The 19,705-nt window shown below is 55.2% G+C and overlaps 1 protein-coding gene across 1 annotated transcript in view; it reads left to right on the plus strand.

The window, feature by feature from the left end:
• Nucleotides 1–1,519: 1,519 nt before the first annotated feature.
• Nucleotides 1,520–19,705, plus strand: part of LOC119958461 (calpain-5-like) — a 40,024-nt gene continuing 21,838 nt past the window's right edge. Inside the window, exons 1-6 of the mRNA XM_038787002.1 lie at nt 1,520–1,652; nt 9,883–10,084; nt 11,564–11,695; nt 14,498–14,706; nt 16,690–16,882; nt 17,605–17,798. Coding sequence (XP_038642930.1) covers nt 9,920–10,084; nt 11,564–11,695; nt 14,498–14,706; nt 16,690–16,882; nt 17,605–17,798 — 893 coding nt within the window. The 5' untranslated portion in view covers nt 1,520–1,652; nt 9,883–9,919. The remainder of the gene's footprint in view (nt 1,653–9,882; nt 10,085–11,563; nt 11,696–14,497; nt 14,707–16,689; nt 16,883–17,604; nt 17,799–19,705) is intronic.

The raw sequence follows: 19,705 nt of genomic DNA on the forward strand, positions 1-19,705 counted from the left end.
AATTGCCCGTAGTGTCCTAATAAAAGTAAAGTTAAGGGGGGGTTGTTGGGTTACAGGTATAGGGTGGATACGTGGGTTTGAGTAGGGTGATCATGGCTCGGCACAACATTGAGGGCCGAAGGGCCTGTTCTGTGCTGTACTGTTCTATGTTCTATGTTCTAAACCTTCACCAGATTCAGTGTCCAGGTCTCATTGTACAGAAACAAAATGGTGTCGGTAATTTAAAACGGCGACGAAGGAAATAGTTTCCCGACTGTTGTGGAACTCTTCCTGAACAATGTTTATTATTGTCACATGTAGGCTGACATTAACACTGCAGTGAAGTCACTGAAAATCCCCTCGTCGCCACACTCCGGCGCCTGTTTGGGTAAACGGAGGGAGAATTCAGAATGTCCAATTCACCTAACAGCACGTCTTTCGGGACTTGTGGGAGGAAACCGGAGGAAACCCACGCAGAGACGGGGAGAACGTGCAGACTTGGGCAGCACGGTAGCATAGTGGGTAGCACAATTGCTTCACAGCTCCAGGGTCCCAGGTTCGATTCCGGCTTGGGTCACTGTCTGTGCGGAGTCTGCACATCCTCCCCGTGTGTGCGTGGGTTTCCTCCGGGTGCTCCGGTTTCCTCCCACAGTCCAAAGATGTGCAGGTTAGGGTGGATTGGCCATGATAAATTGCCCTTAGTGCCCAAAATTGCCCTTCGTGTTGGGTGGGGTTACTGGGTTATGGGGATAGGGTGGAGTTGTTGACCTTGGGTAGGGTGCTCTTTCCAAGAGCCGGTGCAGACTCGATGGGCCGAATGGCCTCCTTCTGCACTGTAAATGCTATGATAATTCCGCACAGACAGGGGCAGCACGGTAGCATGGTGGTTAGCATAAATGCTTCACAGCTCCAGGGTCCCAGGTTCGATTCCCGGCTTGGGTCACTGTCTGTGCGGAGTCTGCACGTCCTCCCCGTGTGTGCGTGGGTTTCCTCCGGGTGCTCCGGTGTTTCCTCCCACAGTCCAAAGATGTGCGGGTTAGGTGGATTGGCCATGCTAAATTGCCCGTAGTGTCCTAAAAAGTAAGGTTAAGGAGGGGGGTTGTTGGGTTACGGGTATAGGGTGGATACGTGGGTTTGAGTAGGGTGATCATGGCTCGGCACAACATTGAGGGCCGAAGGGCCTGTTCTGTGCTGTACTGTTCTATGTTCTATGTACAGTGACCCAAGCCCGGAATCGAACCTAGGACCCTGGTGCTGTGAAGCTAACCACTCTGCTACTGTCGCCGCCCTAAAGAGGTAGTGGTAGCAGAGTCTTTGAATATTCCTACGGCTGAGGTGGATTGAATCTTGGTTATCCAGGGGCTGATAGCTGTGGAAACGATTGAGGCCAATTAGGCAACTGGGAGAGGGTGTTTTTAAAGGGTTAATCATTTCTGAGTGTGTGTGTGTGTGTGTGTGCTCTGGCTGGAATTGATCGTCAGCTGTTTGAAATAACCCAGGAAGTCACAGCCGATTGGTTTAGGAGCTCGCTTGGCTCTGATTCAGTCTGCTCCACACTCGCTTCACAAGCACGGGTCTTCCACTGTGGCCGAGGATTTGCACCAGAGAGAGCGACTGACAGCAGGTCACCGACCCCGGTTTGAGAGGGGGAGAGCTTGGGGTGTCTCTGGCAGGTCAGTTTCTGATAGTGCAGCCCGGATTTTAAATCATTTTAACGTTAAGGAAATCCTTGAGGGGAAATCGCGCTTGCCGAAGTGGCAGACAGTTCAAATTAAAGTTGGACAAACCTGATTGTTTACCTTTTTACTGAGGTATTCAGTTTCGCAAGCGCCCAGCTGAAGCCTTGACCTCCCCCACCACAGCCCCGTCCCCCAGGTTACGAATAACTCACTGTCTTTTAAACACTTTAAAAAGTTTTGAAAGGGAGTGTCAGAGAGGTTGCGGAGGGAGTGAGCAGGAGACCTGCAGGAATTAACAGCAGCGATGAAACACAGCGATCGGGACGCAAAGCGATTGTGATATCCATACTCTGGCTTTCCATGGGGGCAAACGAGCTGATCGTGCTCACGGCCAGGTTGCTGTTGCTGACCGTTCACCCCTGTTGGAACAGACAACGTGATCAATTAAAACCCTCCGAGGTTTTGGAGAGAGAGAACGAGCCTCATTTGACGCTCTCTCTCTCTCTCTCGAGGCTGCTCCTCCAGTCGATGGGACCAGCGCTGATCTGATTGTGGGCAGCACAGTGGTTAGCACTGTTCCCGTCCCAGCCTCCCCGGACAGGCGCCGGAATGTGGCGACTAGGGGCTTTTCACAGTAACTTCATTGAAGCCTACTCGTGACAATAAGCCATTTTCATTTTCATTTCACAGCGCCAGGGTCCCAGGTTCGATTCCCCACTGGGTCACTGTCTGTGCGGAGTCTGCACGTCCTCCCCGTGTCTGCGTGGGTTTCCTCCGGTTTCCTCCCACAAGTCCTGAAAGACGTGCAGGTTAGGTGAATTGGACGTTCTGAATTCTCCCTCTGTGACCCGAACAGGCGCCGGAATGTGGCGACGAGGGGATTTTCACAGTAACTTCATTGCAGTGTTAACTTGTGACAATAAAGATTATTTTACTTTAGATACCTGACTGCCACCCCCTCACATGCATAACCTTTGTCTCCCTTATCAATCAAAATTCCGCCTAACTCACTGGAATACATCTAATGAACTCCAATCTCCACTGCTCTGTGTGGGAGAGATTTCCAAAGAATCACGGCTCTCTGGGAGTGGAAATTCCACCTCCTCCTCCTAATCTCCAATTTAAACGAGAGACCCCTTGTCTTGAAACTGTGGCCCCCAGTTCTAGATCTCCCCCCCCCCCCCCCCGCCCCCCCAAGGGGAAGCACCCTCCCAGCTTCGATCCCTCAGTAAGTTTCAATAAATCTCACCGCCCGTCCTGCTAAACTCCAGGGGGAATTGGCTCAACCTGCTCGACTTCTCCTCATAAAGCAACCCCCACCCCTCACTGTCGTCCCAGGAATCAGCCCTTCTCTGAAATGCTTCCAATGTACGTATATCGCTCGCTGCGTAAGGAGACCAAACCTGTGCTCAGTAGTCTACGATGTGGAGATGCCGTTGGACTGGGGTGAGCACAGTAAGAAGTCTGACAACACCAGGTTAAAGTCCAACAGGTTTGTTTCAAACACGAGCTTTCGGAGCACTGCTCCTTCCTCAGGTGAATGAAGAGGTATGTTCCAGAAACGTATATGGTGAGGGGCACCTCGACACAGTAGTCTAGGTGGGGGCTCACCAATACCGTGTCTAATTATGACAAGTCTTCCCACTTTTCCGCTCCATCTCCCTTTCCAATGAAGATTTGCCCCTCTGATTGCTTGCTGTTCCGACAAACTAACTTTCTGTGCATCTTCCACGAGGGCCCCCAGATACCTCTTTGTTCTGAAATCACCATTTGTCTATTCCTCCTGGCAAAATCTACAATTTCCTGCGTCGAACATACAGTGCAGAAGGAGGCCATTCGGCCCATCGAGTCTGCACCGACCCACTTAAGCCCTCACTTCCACCCTATCCCCGTAACCCAATAACCCCTCCCAACCTTTTTGACACTTAAGGGCAATTTATCACGGCCCATCCACCTAACCTGCACGTCTTTGGACTGTGGGAGGAAACCGGAGCCCCCGGAGGAAACCCACGCAGACACGGGGCGAACGTGCAGACAGTGACCCAAGCCGGGAATCGAACCCGGGACCCTGGCGCTGTGAAGCCGCAGTGTTAACCACTTTGCTACATTGTACCCAACCTCTGCCCATCTTCTGCCCATTCCCTTAGCCAATCTGTGTCCCTTTGCAGGTTCCAACCTGGCTTAGTCTTATCTTTGCATCCGCATCATTAAAATAGACCACAAATAATTAACGCCAGTACGCCCTTCCCGGGGGCTTTCCGCCTTCCTGTGGCCACTTTGTGAGGCACACCCGCCTCTTGACTCAGAACGTTTAAGGTTCAGGTCCCACCCCCGAGGGAGTGTCGGACTGTTGGACGCGCAATCTTTCCAATGAGAGGTCAAGCTGAGGGGTTTTTAGGTCTATAGAATTCCTACAGTGCTGAATGAGGCCATTCGGCCCATTGAGTCTGCACCGACTCACTGACAGAGCTCCCTACCTAGGCCCACTCCCTGTAACCCCACCTAACCTGCACACCTTTGGACCGTGGGAGGAAACTGGAGCACCTGGAGTCTGTGCAACGGGTAATAATCGCCACGTGCCAGTTCGAACTGGAGTACGGGAGGTCCACGGTGCCCTTATCAATGTCTATCCCTCAAATCAACATGACTGAGACAGATTACCCTGATCTTTATCACATCGCTATTTCAGAGCATGGCGTATGCAAATCGAAACGTTTTCTACATTCCGACACTTGACTATGCAAATTCCTTTTGTCCCCTTGCTAATAACATTGACAAGAATGCGATTCCTGACGGGGCAGCGTAGAAATGTCATTGCATCATCACAGATGCTTCCCTGTAACAACACACAAGCCAGTTTGGGGAGTTGTGGGTGTTAAGGTATGAAAATTGTCTTTAAACACCAAACTCCTCGTTCTACAGGTTTGATTTCGCCCAACCCAATGTTATTGTTTTCAGAAAAAGGGCGTGAGGTTCAACAGGGTGATCCCTCAATCCCTCCATATCCCTCAACCCCTCCATATCCCTCAACCCCTCCATATCCCTCAACCCCTCCATATCCCTCAACCCCTCCACATCCATCAACCCCTCCATATCCCTCAACCCCTTCCATATCCCTCAACCCCTCCACATCCCTCAACCCCTCCATATCCCTCAACCCATCCGTATCCCTCAACCCCCTCCATATCCCTCAACCCCTCCATATCCCTCAACCCCTCCGTATCCCTCAACCCCTCCATATCCCTCAACCCCTCCATATCCCTCAACCCCTCCATATCCTTCAACCCCTCCATATCCCTCAACCCCTCCATATCCCTCAACCCCTCTGTATCCCTCAGCCCCTTCGTATCCCTTAACTCTTTATCCCTCAACCCCTCCATATCCCTCAACCCCTCCATATCCCTCAACCCCTCCATATCCCTCAATTCCTCAATGTCCTTCAATATTCCTCAACCCATTCATATCCCTCAACCCCTCCATATCCCTCAACCCCTCCATATTCCTCAACCCCTTCGTATCCCTCAACCCCTCCACATCTATCAACCCCTCCACATCCCTCAACCCCTCCACATCCCTCAACCCCTACACATCCCTCAACCCTCCACATCCTTCAACCCCTCCACATCCATCAACCCCTCCATATCCCTCAACCCCATATCCCTCAACACCTCCATATCCCTCAATTCCTCAATGTCCTTCAATATTCCTCAACCCATTCATATCCCTCAACCCCTCCATATCCCTCAACCCCTCCGTATTCCTCAACCCCTTCATATCCCTCAACCCCTCCATATCCCTCAACCCCTCCATATCCCTCAACCCCTCCATATCCCTCAACCCATATCGCTCAGCCCCTCCATATCGCTCAACCCCTCCATATCCCTCAAGCCCATATCCCTCAACCCCTCATATCCCTCAACCACTCCATATCCCTCAACACCTCCATATCCCTCAATTCCTCAATATCCTTCAATATTCCTCAACCCGTTCATATCCCTCAACCCCTCCATATCCCTCAACCCTTTATTATCCCTCAACCCCTCCATATACCTCAACCCCTCCATATACCTCAACCCCTCCATATCCCTCAACCCCTCCATATCCCTCAACTCCTCCATATCAAATCAACCCCTCCATATCCATCAACCCCTCCATATCCCTCAACCCCTCCATGTCCCTCAACCCCTCCATATCCCTCAACCCCTCCACATCCCTCAACCCTTTATTATCCCTCAACCCCTCCATATACCTCAACCCCTCCACATCCCTCAACCCCTCCACATCCCTCAACCCCTGAATAACCATCAACCCCTGAATATCCCTCCATGTCGCGCAACCCCTCAATATACCTCAACCCCACACCCTATCCCTCAACCCCTCCATAACCCCCAATCTCTCCATATCCCTCAACCCCACACCCTATCCCTCAACCCCTCCATAACCCCCAATCTCTCCATATCCCTCAACCACTCCAAATCCCTCAACCCCTCCATATCGCCCAATCTTTCCATATCCCTCAACCATTCCATATCCCTCAACCCCTCCATATCCCTCAGACCTAAACATCTGTCAACCCCTCCATATCCCTCAGCCCTTCCATATCATTCAACCCTGAAATATACCTAAATACATCCATATCTCTCAATCCCTCCGTATTCCCAATCCCTCCATATCCCTCAACTCCTAAATACCACTCAACCCCTCCATATCCTTCAACCCTGAATTATCCTTCAGCCCTAAATATCCATCAACTCCAAAATATCCATCAACCCCTCCATATCCCAGAACCACTCCTTCCTCTCAATCACCCCATATCCCTCAACCCTAAATATCACTCAACCCCTCCATACCCCTCAACTCCATCCATATCCCTCAACCCCTCCATATCCTCAACCACTGAATATCACTCAACCCCTCCGTATCCCTCAGCCCTAAACATTTCTCAACCCCTGAACCTCCCTCAACACCTTCTGTATCCCTCAATCCTTCACCTCAACTCCTCCATTTCGCTCAATTCATCCATAACCCTCATCCCCTCCATATCCCCAACCCCTTCATATCCCTCAACATCCCCGTATCCTTCAGTCCATCCGTATCTCTCAACTCCTCCATATCCCCCTGTGTCCCTCAACCCCCTCGGTGTCGCTCAACCCCCTCCATATCCCTCAACCCCTCCATATCCCTCAACCTCCCGTATCCTCCCTCAATCCCTCCCATATCCGTCAATCCCTCCATATCGCTCAACCCCACCTCCTCATCCAATATCCTTCAAATCCAGCACCCGCCACATCTGCCCAAACCCCACCCTCTCCAAAATGTAATAGCCTCCTAAATCCCGTTTCAATCCCCACTCCGCTAATCTCCTGGACACCGCCAATCCCCTTTGAGTGAAAGGTGCCTGACTTTGCTTCTCGATCCCACCCCGGAACTCTTCTCCCAGAGCGAGAACAGGGCGGGGGGGGGGGGGTCTGAAACCCTTTCGCAATCTCTTGCCTTCAATCAGGACATCTGGAAACACCTTCCTGGATAAGACACAGCGGAACGGGATCTCCAACCCAATTAACCTTTGGGGATTTGCCAGTTCCTGGCTTGAGGTTGGAGATTTGGTGAGAGAGGACCTTCCTGCAACCAGAATGGACATTTTAGAAGAAAGTCTTCGGTGATGTTGTCCAGTATCTCCATTACATACATACATAGATACATGGAAGATAGGAGGAGGCCATTTGGCCCTTCGAGCCTGCTCCGCCATTCATCACCATCATGCCTGATCATCCAACTCAATAGCCTAATCCTGCTTTCTCCCCATAACCTTTGACCCCATTCTCCCCAAGAGCCATATCTATTCGCCTCTTGAATATATTCAATGTTTTAGGACCAACTACTTCCTGTGGTAATGAATTCCACAGGCTCACCACTCTCTGTGTGAAGAAATGTCTCCTTATCTCTGTCCGAAATGGTTTACCCAGAATCCTCAGACTGTGACCCTGGTTCTGGACACACCCATCATTGGTAACATCTTCCCTGCATCTACCCTGTCCAGTCCGGTTAGAAGTTTAGAGGTCTCTAGTTGACCCCCCCTCATTCCACTGAACCCATATTGTGGGAATGGTCATTACAGCAACATCATCGGTGATCAGCAGGGGACATGCAAATAGTGACACATTCCCGAGGGACCCCCTGTAAATACTGACACACTCCCCGGGGACCCCCTGTAAATACTGACACATTCCCGAGGGACCCCCTGTAAATACTGACACACTCCCCTGGGACCCCCTGTAAATACTGACACACTCCCCGGGGACTCCCTGTAAATACTGACACACTCCCCGGGGACTCCCTGTAAATACTGACACACTCCCCAGGGACCCCCTGTAAATACTGACACACTCCCCGGGGACTCCCTGTAAATACTGACACACTCCCCGGGGACTCCCTGTAAATACTGACACACTCCCCGGGGACCCCCTGTAAATACTGACACACTCCCCGGGGACCCCCTGTAAATACTGACACACTCCCCGGGGACTCCCTGTAAATACTGGCACACTCCCCGGGGACCCCCTGTAAATACTGACACACTCCCCGGGGAACCCCTGTAAATACTGACATACTCCCCGGGGTCCCCCTGTAAATACTGACACACTCCCCGGGGACCCCCTGTAAATACTGACACACTCCCCCCGGGGACCCCCTGTAAATACTGACACACTCCCCGGGGACCCCCTGTAAATACTGACACACTCCCCGGGGACCCCCTGTAAATACTGACACACTCCCCGGGGACCCCCTGTAAATACTGACACACTCCCCGGGGACCCCCCTGTAAATACTGACACACTCCCCGGGGACCCTCCCTGTAAATACTGACACACTCCCCAGGGAGTCCCTGTAAATACTGACACACTCCCCGGGGAATCCCTGTAAATACTGACACACTCCCCGGGGACCCCCTGTAAATACTGACACACTCCCCGGGGAACCCCCTGTAAATACTGACACACTCCCCCGGGGACCCCCCTGTAAATACTGACACACTCCCCGGGGGCTCCCCTGTAAATACTGACACACTCCCCGGGGACCCCCTGTAAATACTGACACACTCCCCGGGACCCTCTGTAAATGCTGACACACTCCCCCGGGGATCCCCTGTAAATACTGACACACTCCCCGGGACCCTCTGTAAATGCTGACACACTCCCCAGGGACCCCCTGTAAATACTGACACACCCCCCCGGGGACCCTCTGTAAATACTGACACACTCCCCGGGGCCCCCCTGTAAATACTGACACACTCCCCGGGGACTCCCTGTAAATACTGACACACTCCCCGGGGACCCTCTGTAAATACTGACACACTCCCCGGGGCCCCCCTGTAAATACTGACACACTCCCCGGGGACCCCCTGTAAATACTGACACACTCCCCGGGGACCCCCTGTAAATACTGACACACTCCCCGGGACCCCCTGTAAATACTGACACACTCCCGGGACCCCCCTGTAAATACTGACACACTTCCCGGGGACCCCCTGTAAATACTGACACACTCCCCCGGGGACTCCCTGTAAATACTGACACACCCCCCGGGGACCCCCCTGTAAATACTGACACACTCCCCCAGGGAACCCACTGTAAATACTGACACACTCCCCGGGGACCCCCTGTAAATACTGACACACTCCCCGGGGACCCCCTGTAAATACTGACACACTCCCCGGGGACCCCCTGTAAATACTGACACACTCCCCCGGACCCCCTGTAGATACTGACACACTCCCCGGGGACCCCCTGTAAATACTGACACACTCCCCCGGACCCCCTGTAGATACTGACACACTCCCCGGGGACCCCCTGTAAATACTGACACACTCCCCGGGACCCCCTGTACTGACACACTCCCCGGGAACCCCCTGTAAATACTGACACGCTCCCGGGGAGACTCTGCCGACAGTGACGTGCTCCCTGGGGAGACTCTGCCGACAGTGACGTGCTCCCTGGGGAGACTCTGCCGACAGTGACGTGCTCCCTGGGGAGACTCTGCCGACAGTGACGTGCTCCCTGGGGAGACTCTGCCGACAGTGACGTGCTCCCTGGGGAGACTCTGCCGACAGTGACGTGCTCCCGGGGTCCACGGAGACCTCCTCCCAGTCTCTCATTTGCCTGAAATCAGTGTGAATCGGTGCTGACAGCAGCTGGGGGCTCACATCTCTCTCTGTGGTTCACAGGTCGCCGCCGTTAGTGCGAGAACTCTGCGGACAGAATATGCCACAGCGGGTGCAACACTACAAGGATCAGAAATATCGGGAATTGCGGAAGACCTGCCTGCGGGAGAAGATTCTGTTCGAAGATCCTCTCTTCCCGACCTCGAATGAATCCCTCTATTACACCCGGTCCCCTCCTGGGAACATCGAGTGGAAGCGGCCCAGTGTAAGTCCGGATGTTCGGTTGGTTTTGTTCATTACCCTGTCACGTTAACCGTTGGAGCCAATCTGGGAATAGTGGGAGGCCATTCAGCCCTTCGAGCCTGTTCCGTTCAGTTAGATCATGAACAATCCGTATCTTAACTGCACCTCCATTAACCCATAACCCCCAACCCAACCATAGATCATAGAACTTACAGTGCAAAAGGAGGCCATTCGGCCCATCGAGTCTGCACCGACCCACTTAAGCCCTCACTTCCACTCTATCCCCGTAACCCAATAACCCCTCCTCACCTTTTTGGACACTAAAGGCAATTTATCACGGCCAATCCACCTAACCTGCACGTCTTTGGACTGTGGGAGGAAACCGGAGCACCCGGAGGAAACCCACGCACACAGGGGGAGGACGTGCAGACTCCGCACAGCCAGTGACCCAGCGGGGAATCGAACCTGGGACCCTGGCGCTGTGAAGCCACTTGTGCTACCGTGCTGCCCACTCCTCCCTCTTGTACTTTCAATTGATAACCAGGCCCCAGGGCTCAGTGTTCGTTGGGGGGGGGGGCGGAGAGAGTTCCATGTTCCCGCTCCACTTTGCGGAAGCGAGTGCAAAAAAAATTAGCTTTCCCCTCCCTCTCTATTCTGTCAGCTCGTTTACTCGCCTTAAATACGTCAATTCGAAATGATAGTGAAATGGAGTTTGGCGAGACGGAGAGTGGGGACAGAGGTTCTATCATTCCCAGCTTTGCTTACACGCACTGGAAAGGCAGAATCCCATTGTTAAATATAACTCTGACCAACGTATCCTCATTCACAAAGTGGCACAATAGGAAGAAGCTGTACGGCCTGGCGCAGACCTGGCTCCTCCCTCCCCGTCCCCACACCCGCTGGCCCATCTCACCTGATTGGCTACCCCGGGACCGGTCAAGCCTCCAAGGCGAATGGGCAGCAGGATGTTCCACTGTGGCAGGCATCGCCAACCACCCTGGCGCCACCTTAACCCCCACGATCCCACGTTCCACCTCCCCCAACCCGGGAGCCCGAGGCTTAAAAAAAGATTTTTCAAAGGGCCAGCACAGGGCGGGATGGGCTGAATGGCCACCTTCTGTGCTGTCGCAGATCTATGAGCTGGCCCCACTTGGGGGCGGGCACAAATTGCGGGGGGTTTGGGGTGGGAGTGGGGGGGGGGGTGCAGGGAGACGATGGGGAGGGGGGAGAGGAGGGGGTTTGGGGGGTAGGGAGGGGATGGGAGGGGGGAGAGGAGGGGGTTTGGGGGCAGGGAGGGGAAGGGGAGGGGGAGAGGAGGGGGTTTGGGGGGAGGGGGGAGAGGAGGGGAAAGTCCAAAAATATGACCGGTTAGATTTTGGTTTGTTGAGGGTATTAAGGGTTTACCAAGCAAAGTAGGGAAATGGAGTCAAGATTCGTTTATCTGCCTTTCCTTCCCCCCTGACCTCCGCCCTCGTGACCTTTAACATTGTTCTTGCTGCAGGAACTTTGCCCGGACCCACAGCTGTTTGTGGATGGGATCAGCTCCCGGGATCTGAACCAGGGAAGTCTGGGAAATTGCTGGTTCGTGGCGGCATGCTCCTGCCTGGCGACCGAGCCCACCTTTTGGAAAAAGGTCTGGAACTTTCCGTCTCTGGGTACTGCTTGGCTGAGCGTGAGGGGTGGGGAGGTAGGGGGGGGGGGGTTTGTGGGGTGTTGCTGTCTGTCACATCACCATCTCCAACCAGAGCGAATCTCACCACTTCCCCCTTGACGTTCAATGGCGTTACCGTCGCTGAATTCGCTCACTGTCAACATCCTGGGGGTTACCATTGATCAGAAACTGAACTGGACCCAGCCACATTAATACTGTGGCTACCAGGGCAGGTCAGAGGCTGGGAATCCTGCGGAGAGTAACTCACCTCCTGACCTCCCAAAGCCTCCCTGCCCCATCCCCATCTGGCCCCCCAAACCCCCTCCTCTCCCGCCACACCCCTCCCCTCCCCCCGCCACATCCCCATCCCCACCCTGCCCCCCAAACACCCTCCTCTCCCACCACGCCCTCCCCTCCCCAGCCCCCCTCCCCTCCCCCCATCCCCTCCCCCACCCATCCCCTCCCCTCCCCCACCCCCCTCCCGCCACGCCCTCCCCTCCCCCAGCCCCCCACCCCTCCCCTTCCTCTCCCCATCTCCTCCCCCCACCCTGCCCCACAAACCCCCTCCTCCCCCCCACCCCCCTCCCGCCACCCCTCCTCTCCCCACCCCATCCCCATCCTGCCCCCCAAACCCCCTCCTCCCCACCACCCCCTCCCCTCCCTGCCCCAAACCCCATCCCCTCCCCCAGCCCCCCTCCCCTCCCCCCACCCCCTCCCCTTCCTCTCCCCCCATCCCCACCCTGCCCCAAATCCCCTCCCCTCCCCAGCCCCCCTTCCCCCACCCCCTCCCCTCCCCGCCCCAAACTCCCTCCCCTACCCCCCACCCGCCACCCCCTCCTCTCCCCCCACCCCCTCCCCTCCCTGCCCCACAAACCCCCTCCCTCCCCCCCAGCCCCGCTTGATTGGCTCCCCTTCCACAAACATTCACTCCCTCCCCCACCGACGCACAGTGGCAGCCGTGTGTACCGTCTACAAGATGCCCCGCAGCAACTCACCAAGGCTCCTTAGGCAGCACCTTCCAAACCCACGGCCTCTACCATCTAGAAGGACGAGGGCAGCAGATACCTGGGAACCCCACCCACCTGGAGGTTCCCCTCCCAGTCACTCACCGTCCCGACTGGGAAATATATCGGCCGTTCCTTCACTGTCGCTGGGGGCAAAATCCTGGCACTCCCTCCCTAACAGCACAGTGGGTGTACCTACACCACAGGGACTGCAGCGGCTCAAGAAAGCGGCTCACCCACCCCCTTCTCGAGGGGAATTTCTCCTCAACCGAAACCCATCCAGACGGCGACTCTGAGAATTCTACGCCGGACACACCTATTGCAAACATTTGCCTGTTTGTCAAAACACCTTGTGTTTACTCTTTACCTGAATAGGGAGGCGGACTTTATCCAGGATCTTCTCTCCTCGTGCACAGATTGTTTATTGAGTGAGGAGATTAGCGCACTGTGGCGGCTCGAGCCAATACTGCGGAGGCTTCTAGAATAACCAAAAGGGGGTTTATTGAGAACAAGGGAAAGATAACTAGGTACAGGTGAAGAGGCCTCTGAAATAGGTCAAGAGGCCTCTGAAACAGGCCAAGAGGCCTCTGAAACAGGCCAAGAGGCCTCTGAAATAGGCCAAGAGGCCTCTGAAACAGGCCAAGAGGCCTCTGAAACAGGCCAAGAGGCCTCTGAAACAGGCCAAGAGGCCTCTGAAACAGGCCAAGAGGCCTCTGAAATAGGCCAAGAGGCCTCTGAAACAGGCCAAGAGGCCTCTGAAACAGGCCTTCACTCTCCGACTCTCGGGCCCTGCTCCAAGGCCCCGCTCTATTTCCCCATCGGTCAGGCTTCGTGCGCTCACGCACTTTAGGCCCTCAGCCGGTCACGTGGATCGGGAAAGGCTTGCCCCTTAAAGGGGCCACGCTACCACAATCCCTCCCCCACCTAAGTCCCTCAGGAACATTTGCTTTGTCAAAGTGTTGAGATTGCTTCCCGGATATCGGACACCGGGGGGGGGGGGGGGGGGGGGGGGGGGGGAATCCCGAAATCCTGCTCTGATGCCCGGCTGCCGATTGCCCCATGACTGGAGACTGGGTGTTGGGGGATCGCTGCTCCTAGCGGCCAGGGGACGCCATCGTAAACAACCCGGCGTTTATGACGGCGTCAACACTAAAATGGAGCATCTCGCCCCGGAACCTTGGGGAGGCCGTGGGTGGCGAATGTGCGACGTCAATGGTTGGGCCACCAGATCTAGTTCCTGGCCGGCATTTTCATTCTCGCCTGGTCAGGGGGGCGCTCTGTAACACTGGCAGCAGCGGCTCGCTTGCTGGGGGTGGCATCACCACCCGAAACCCACAGAATAAAACTCCGTCCTCGCATCCGAGTCCATCTTTCCTGATGAGTTGCTCCGGCTGCTCCTCCGTGTCAGCCGGTCAGGAGAATTGGCTTCACGTAGGTAAGGACTGGATCACATTGAGTCCAATTCTTGACGTGGGTCCATGAGATTGGCAGGGGTCAGGGTGTCTATAAAATCGGACATCAGGGCAGTTTCTTGTGGGACTGGCAGCGTCGGATCCTGCAAAGTTCCTCTCCTGCCTCCCCGATAGCCAGTCCTGGGTTTGGGTAGGGGTGGGGACCAGAGATCCGGACGTCAGGATCTGGGAATTAACGGGTTTCGGGGATTGAACCTTCACACCGTGACGATTGGCACCGCAGTGAACCAATCACTCGTGCCATTTGCCAGGCGGGAGGGGGAGGGGGTTTCCGCCACCTTGACATTCGGCGTTGGTTTATTGCGCAGGTCATCCCGAATCACGAGGAGCAGGAATGGGACCCGAAACGGGCGGGAGACTACGCCGGGATCTTTCACTTTCGTTTCTGTCGGTTTGGCGCCTGGCTCGATGTGGTGATTGACGACCGACTGCCCACCGTTAACGGTCGCCTCATCTTCTGTCATGCCGACGACAGCCGGGAATTCTGGTGCTCCTTGCTAGAGAAAGCCTACGCCAAGTAAGTGTGCCCTTTGCAACCAGAAGCGGGAAGACCCCCCTTCCCAATGTGGGATTGGGCTTGGCTCCTTGGCCAATCAGCTTCGGCTTTGGGAGGAGGTCCCCAGCCATAGTGCATGGAGGAGGATATATGGCTTTTGTCTATATGGACGTCCAGAAGGCATTGGATACGGTTCCACATGTGAGATTGTTGACGAAAATTGGAGCAGAGGGAATTGGAGTTTGGAAATTGGTGGGAGGTGGTTGGGATTAGGGATGAATTGGATGATTGGATGATGTGACAAGTGGTGTCCTCATGAAAGGGATAAACGTTGGACCAGATATTTCCACCTGTGGGGGAGACCGGAACTAGGGGCCGTCAATACAGAAGACCGTCATTATACATCCAATGGGGAATTCCAGAGGAATCTCTACATCCAGGGATTGGGAAAAACATGGATCCCGTTCTCACAGGGAGTGGGGAGAATGTGGGACTCACTCCCACGGGGAGTGGGGAGAATCTGGGACTCGCTCCCACGGGGAGTGGGGAGAATGTGGACTCGCTCCCATGGGGAGTGGGGAGAATGTGGGACTCGCTCCCACAGGGGAGTGGGGAGAATGTGGGATTGGCTCCCAGGGGGAGTGGGGAGAATGTGGGACTCGCTCCCACGGGGAGTGGGGAGAATGTGGGACTCGCTCCCACGGGGAGTGGGGAGAATGTGGGACTGGCTCCCAGGGGGAGTGGGGAGAATGTGGGACTCGCTCCCACAGGGAGTGGGGAGAATGTGGGACTCGCTCCCACGGGGAGTGGGGAGAATGTGGGACTCGCTCCCACAGGGAGTGGGGAGAATGTGGGACTCACTCCCACGGGGAGTGGGGAGAATGTGGGACTCGCTCCCACAGGGAGTGGGGAGAATGTGGACTCGCTCCCACGGGGAGTGGGGAGAATGTGGGACTCGCTCCCACGGGGAGTGGGGAGAATGTGGGACTCGCTCCCACGGGGAGTGGGGAGAATGTGGGACTTGCTCCCAGGGGGAGTGGGGAGAATGTGGGACTCACTCCCACAGGGAGTGGGGAGAATGTGGACTCGCTCCCACGGGGAGTGGGGAGAATGTGGGACTCGCTCCCACGGGGAGTGGGGGGAATGTGGGACTCGCTCCCACGGGGAGTGGGGAGAATGTGGGACTCGCTCCCACGGGGAGTGGGGGGAATGTGGGACTCGCTCCCACGGGGAGTGGGGAGAATGTGGGACTCGCTCCCACGGGGAGTGGGGAGAATGTGGGACTCGCTCCCACAGGAAGTGGGGAGAATGTGGGACTCGCTCCCACGGGGAGTGGGGAGAATGTGGGACTCACTCCCACGGGGAGTGCTGTGGTTGGGGATGCCATGGCATGGTGGTATTGACCTGGAACAGTAATCCAGAGACCCCAATGCTCGGGGGGCCCGAGTTCAAATTCCACCAGAGCAGATGGTGAAATTTGAATTTAATAAAAAATCTGGAATGAAAAATCTACCGATGATCATGAAGATTGTCGTAAAAACCCATGTGGTTCACTAATGACCTTCAGGGAAGGAAATCTGCCGCCCTTACCCAACCTGACCTACATGTGACTCCAGACCCCACACAGCAATGCGGTTGGCTCTTAACTTCCCCTCCGAAATAGCCGAGCAAGTTGCTCAGGGGCAATTAGGGATGGGTCGGAGATCCTGGTCCAGCCACGTCCCATTGAATGAGCAAAAATAAAGAACAGGGTGGATATATTTCAGGGTTGGACATATGAGGGAGGAATGGTTGGAAGAATATGATGAGAGGGTGAGATGAAGTGGGGAGGAGGGGTGGGAGGGGCTTGTGTGGCGCCGGGACCCCAGCGGGGAGTAGATGGGCTGAATGGCCAGTTTGTGGAATCCGATTGGGCGTCGAGACACTGCCTGGGCGGGAGGGTGAAGTGGGGTGGATTCCCTGCATGTACTGACCGCCTGTCTTGCCCCCCACCCCCTCTGACAGGCTGAATGGTTGTTATGAAGCCCTTGACGGGGGGAACACGGCTGATGCTTTGGTGGATTTCACCGGGGGGGTCTCGGAACCGGTGGCCCTGGACGAGGAAAACTACAGCGGCGACTTGGAGAAGAGGAAGGGGCTGTACCAGAACCTGCTAAAGGCCCACTCCAGGAAGTCATTGATCAGTTGCTCCATTCGGGTAATCGGCAAACTCGTCCTGTGCTCATACTGTCCTCTTCATCAGAAGATCGGGGGGGTGTTGGTGAGGTTTGGGTGGGGGGTTCCTGAATCCAATAGTTATCCCTCAACCAACAACACCCAAAGCCGATGGTCTGGGCAAGATCGCATCTCTCTCTCTGGGCTCCTCCTGTGCACCGTTATTACAGTCTCCACGTCCCGCGGACGGTTTTATAGGGTGCCCCCCGGGGCTGCCGCAGTGCGCCGCATCACCGTGAGAGCCTCACCTTCCCCGTGGATGGGTCGCGAGCAAGACTTGGGGAGCTTCCTGTAAAAGGGATGGGATTCAGGACGATCGGAGATGCTCCAAAGGGAGGGGAGGAGCTGGAAGGACTGAATCTTCCGCCTGGAACTCTCCACCCCTTTCTCCCCACACCCCACTGACCCGTGGCCACTCTGACTGACCCTCTGATGGGCCCGGGTGATGACGCCCGTGTGAAGCGATTCGGGATAATTCGTCAACGCGGAGGCGTTGCTCGAATGCAAGTTGTTGTTGAGTTTTGACACCATTTTGCATCGGCAGCACTCACCCCGATTCCAGGCCGTGATTGGTGGGTTAGGAAGGGTGTTGTGAGCAGGTGCACTGACTACATCCGCCTCTCCCCCTCCCTCCGCCTCCTCCCTCACCGCCATCTCACCCCCCCCCCCCCCCCCCCCCCCCGCTCCGTTTTACGTTTGCTACAGCCAGAATCTGGCGACGAGCTGGAGGCCCAGATGGGATGCGGGCTGGTGAAAGGTCACGCCTACGGTGTCACGGACGTGCGCAAGGTGCGGATCGGCGAGGGACTGATGTCCTACTTCAACAAGGAGAAGCTGTACATGGTCCGGATGCGGAACCCGTGGGGCAGCACAGAATGGAACGGCCCGTGGAGCGATGCGTAAGTGTGAATGTCGGGAGGGACCATTCATCAAGGTCAAGGGGTGTTAATGCAGGTCAGGAGCGCAGTCACCACACCCTCACAAAGTAGGTACAGCACGGGGTTAGATACAGAGTAAAGCTCCCTCTACACTGTCCCCATCAAACACTCCCAGGACAGGTACAGCACGGGGTTAGATACAGAGTAAAGCTCCTCTACACTGTCTCCATCAAACACTCCCAGGACAGGTACAGCACGGGGTTAGATACAGAGTAAAGCTCCCTCTGCACTGTCCACATCAAACACTCCCAGGACAGGTACAGCACGGGGTTAGATACAGAGTAAAGCTCCCTCTACACTGTCCCATCAAACACTCCCAGGACAGGTACAGCACGGGGTTAGATACAGAGTAAAGCTCCCTCTACACTGTCCCCATCAAACACTCCCAGGACAGGTACAGCACGGGTTAGATACAGAGTAAAGCTCCCTCTACACTGTCCCCATCAAACACTCCCAGGACAGGTACAGCACGGGGTTAGATACAGAGTAAAGCTCCCTCTGCACTGTCCCCATCAAACACTCCCAGGACAGGTACAGCACGGGGTTAGATACAGAGTAAAGCTCCCTCTACACTGTCCCCATCAAACACTCCCAGGACAGGTACAGCACGGGGTTAGATACAGAGTAAAGCTCCCTCTACACTGTCCCCATCAAACACTCCCAGGACAGGTACAGCACGGGGTTAGATACAGAGTAAAGCTCCCTCTACACTGTCCCCATCAAACACTCCCAGGACAGGTACAGCACGGGGTTAGATACAGAGTAAAGCTCCCTCTACACTGTCCCCATCAAACACTCCCAGGACAGGTACAGCACGGGGTTAGATACAGAGTAAAGCTCCCTCTACACTGTCCCCATCAAACACTCCCAGGACAGGTACAGCACGGGGTTAGATACAGAGTAAAGCTCCCTCTGCACTGTCCCCATCAAACACTCCCAGGACAGGTACAGCACGGGGTTAGATACAGAGTAAAGCTCCCTCTACACTGTCCCCATCAAACACTCCCAGGACAGGTACAGCACGGGGTTAGATACAGAGTAAAGCTCCCTCTACACTGTCCCCATCAAACACTCCCAGGACAGGTACAGCACGGGGTTAGATACAGAGTAAACCTCCCTCTACACTGTCCCCATCAAACACTCCCAGGACAGGTACAGCACGGGGTTAGATACAGAGTAAAGCTCCCTCTACACTGTCCCCATCAAACACTCCCAGGACAGGTACAGCACGGGGTTAGATACAGAGTAAAGCTCCCTCTACACTGTCCCCATCAAACACTCCCAGGACAGGTACAGCACGGGGTTAGATACAGAGTAAAGCTCCCTCTGCACTGTCCCCATCAAACACTCCCAGGACAGGTACAGCACGGGGTTAGAAACAGAGTAAAGCTCCCTCTACATTGTCCCCATCAAACACTCCCAGGACAGGTACAGCACGGGGTTAGATACAGAGTAAAGCTCCCTCTACACTGTCCCCATCAAACACTCCAGGACAGGTACAGCACGGGGTTAGATACAGAGTAAAGCTCCCCTCTACACTGTCCCCATCAAACACTCCCAGGACAGGTACAGCACGGGGTTAGATACAGAGTAAAGCTCCCTCTACATTGTCCCCATCAAACACTCCCAGGACAGGTACAGCACGGGGTTAGATACAGAGTAAGCTCCCTCTACATTGTCCCCATCAAACACATCCCAGGACAGGTAACAGCACGGGGTTAGATACAGAGTAAATCTCCCTCTACACTGTCCCCATCAACACTCCCAGACGGTACAGCACGGGGTTAGATACAGAGTAAAGCTCCCTCTACACTGTCCCATCAAACACTCCCCAGGACAGGTACAGCACGGGGTTAGATACAGAGTAA

This window comes from Scyliorhinus canicula, chromosome 29 (genome assembly GCF_902713615.1).
Source record: "Scyliorhinus canicula chromosome 29, sScyCan1.1, whole genome shotgun sequence".
In the NCBI taxonomy this organism is placed as follows: Eukaryota; Metazoa; Chordata; class Chondrichthyes; order Carcharhiniformes; family Scyliorhinidae; genus Scyliorhinus; species Scyliorhinus canicula.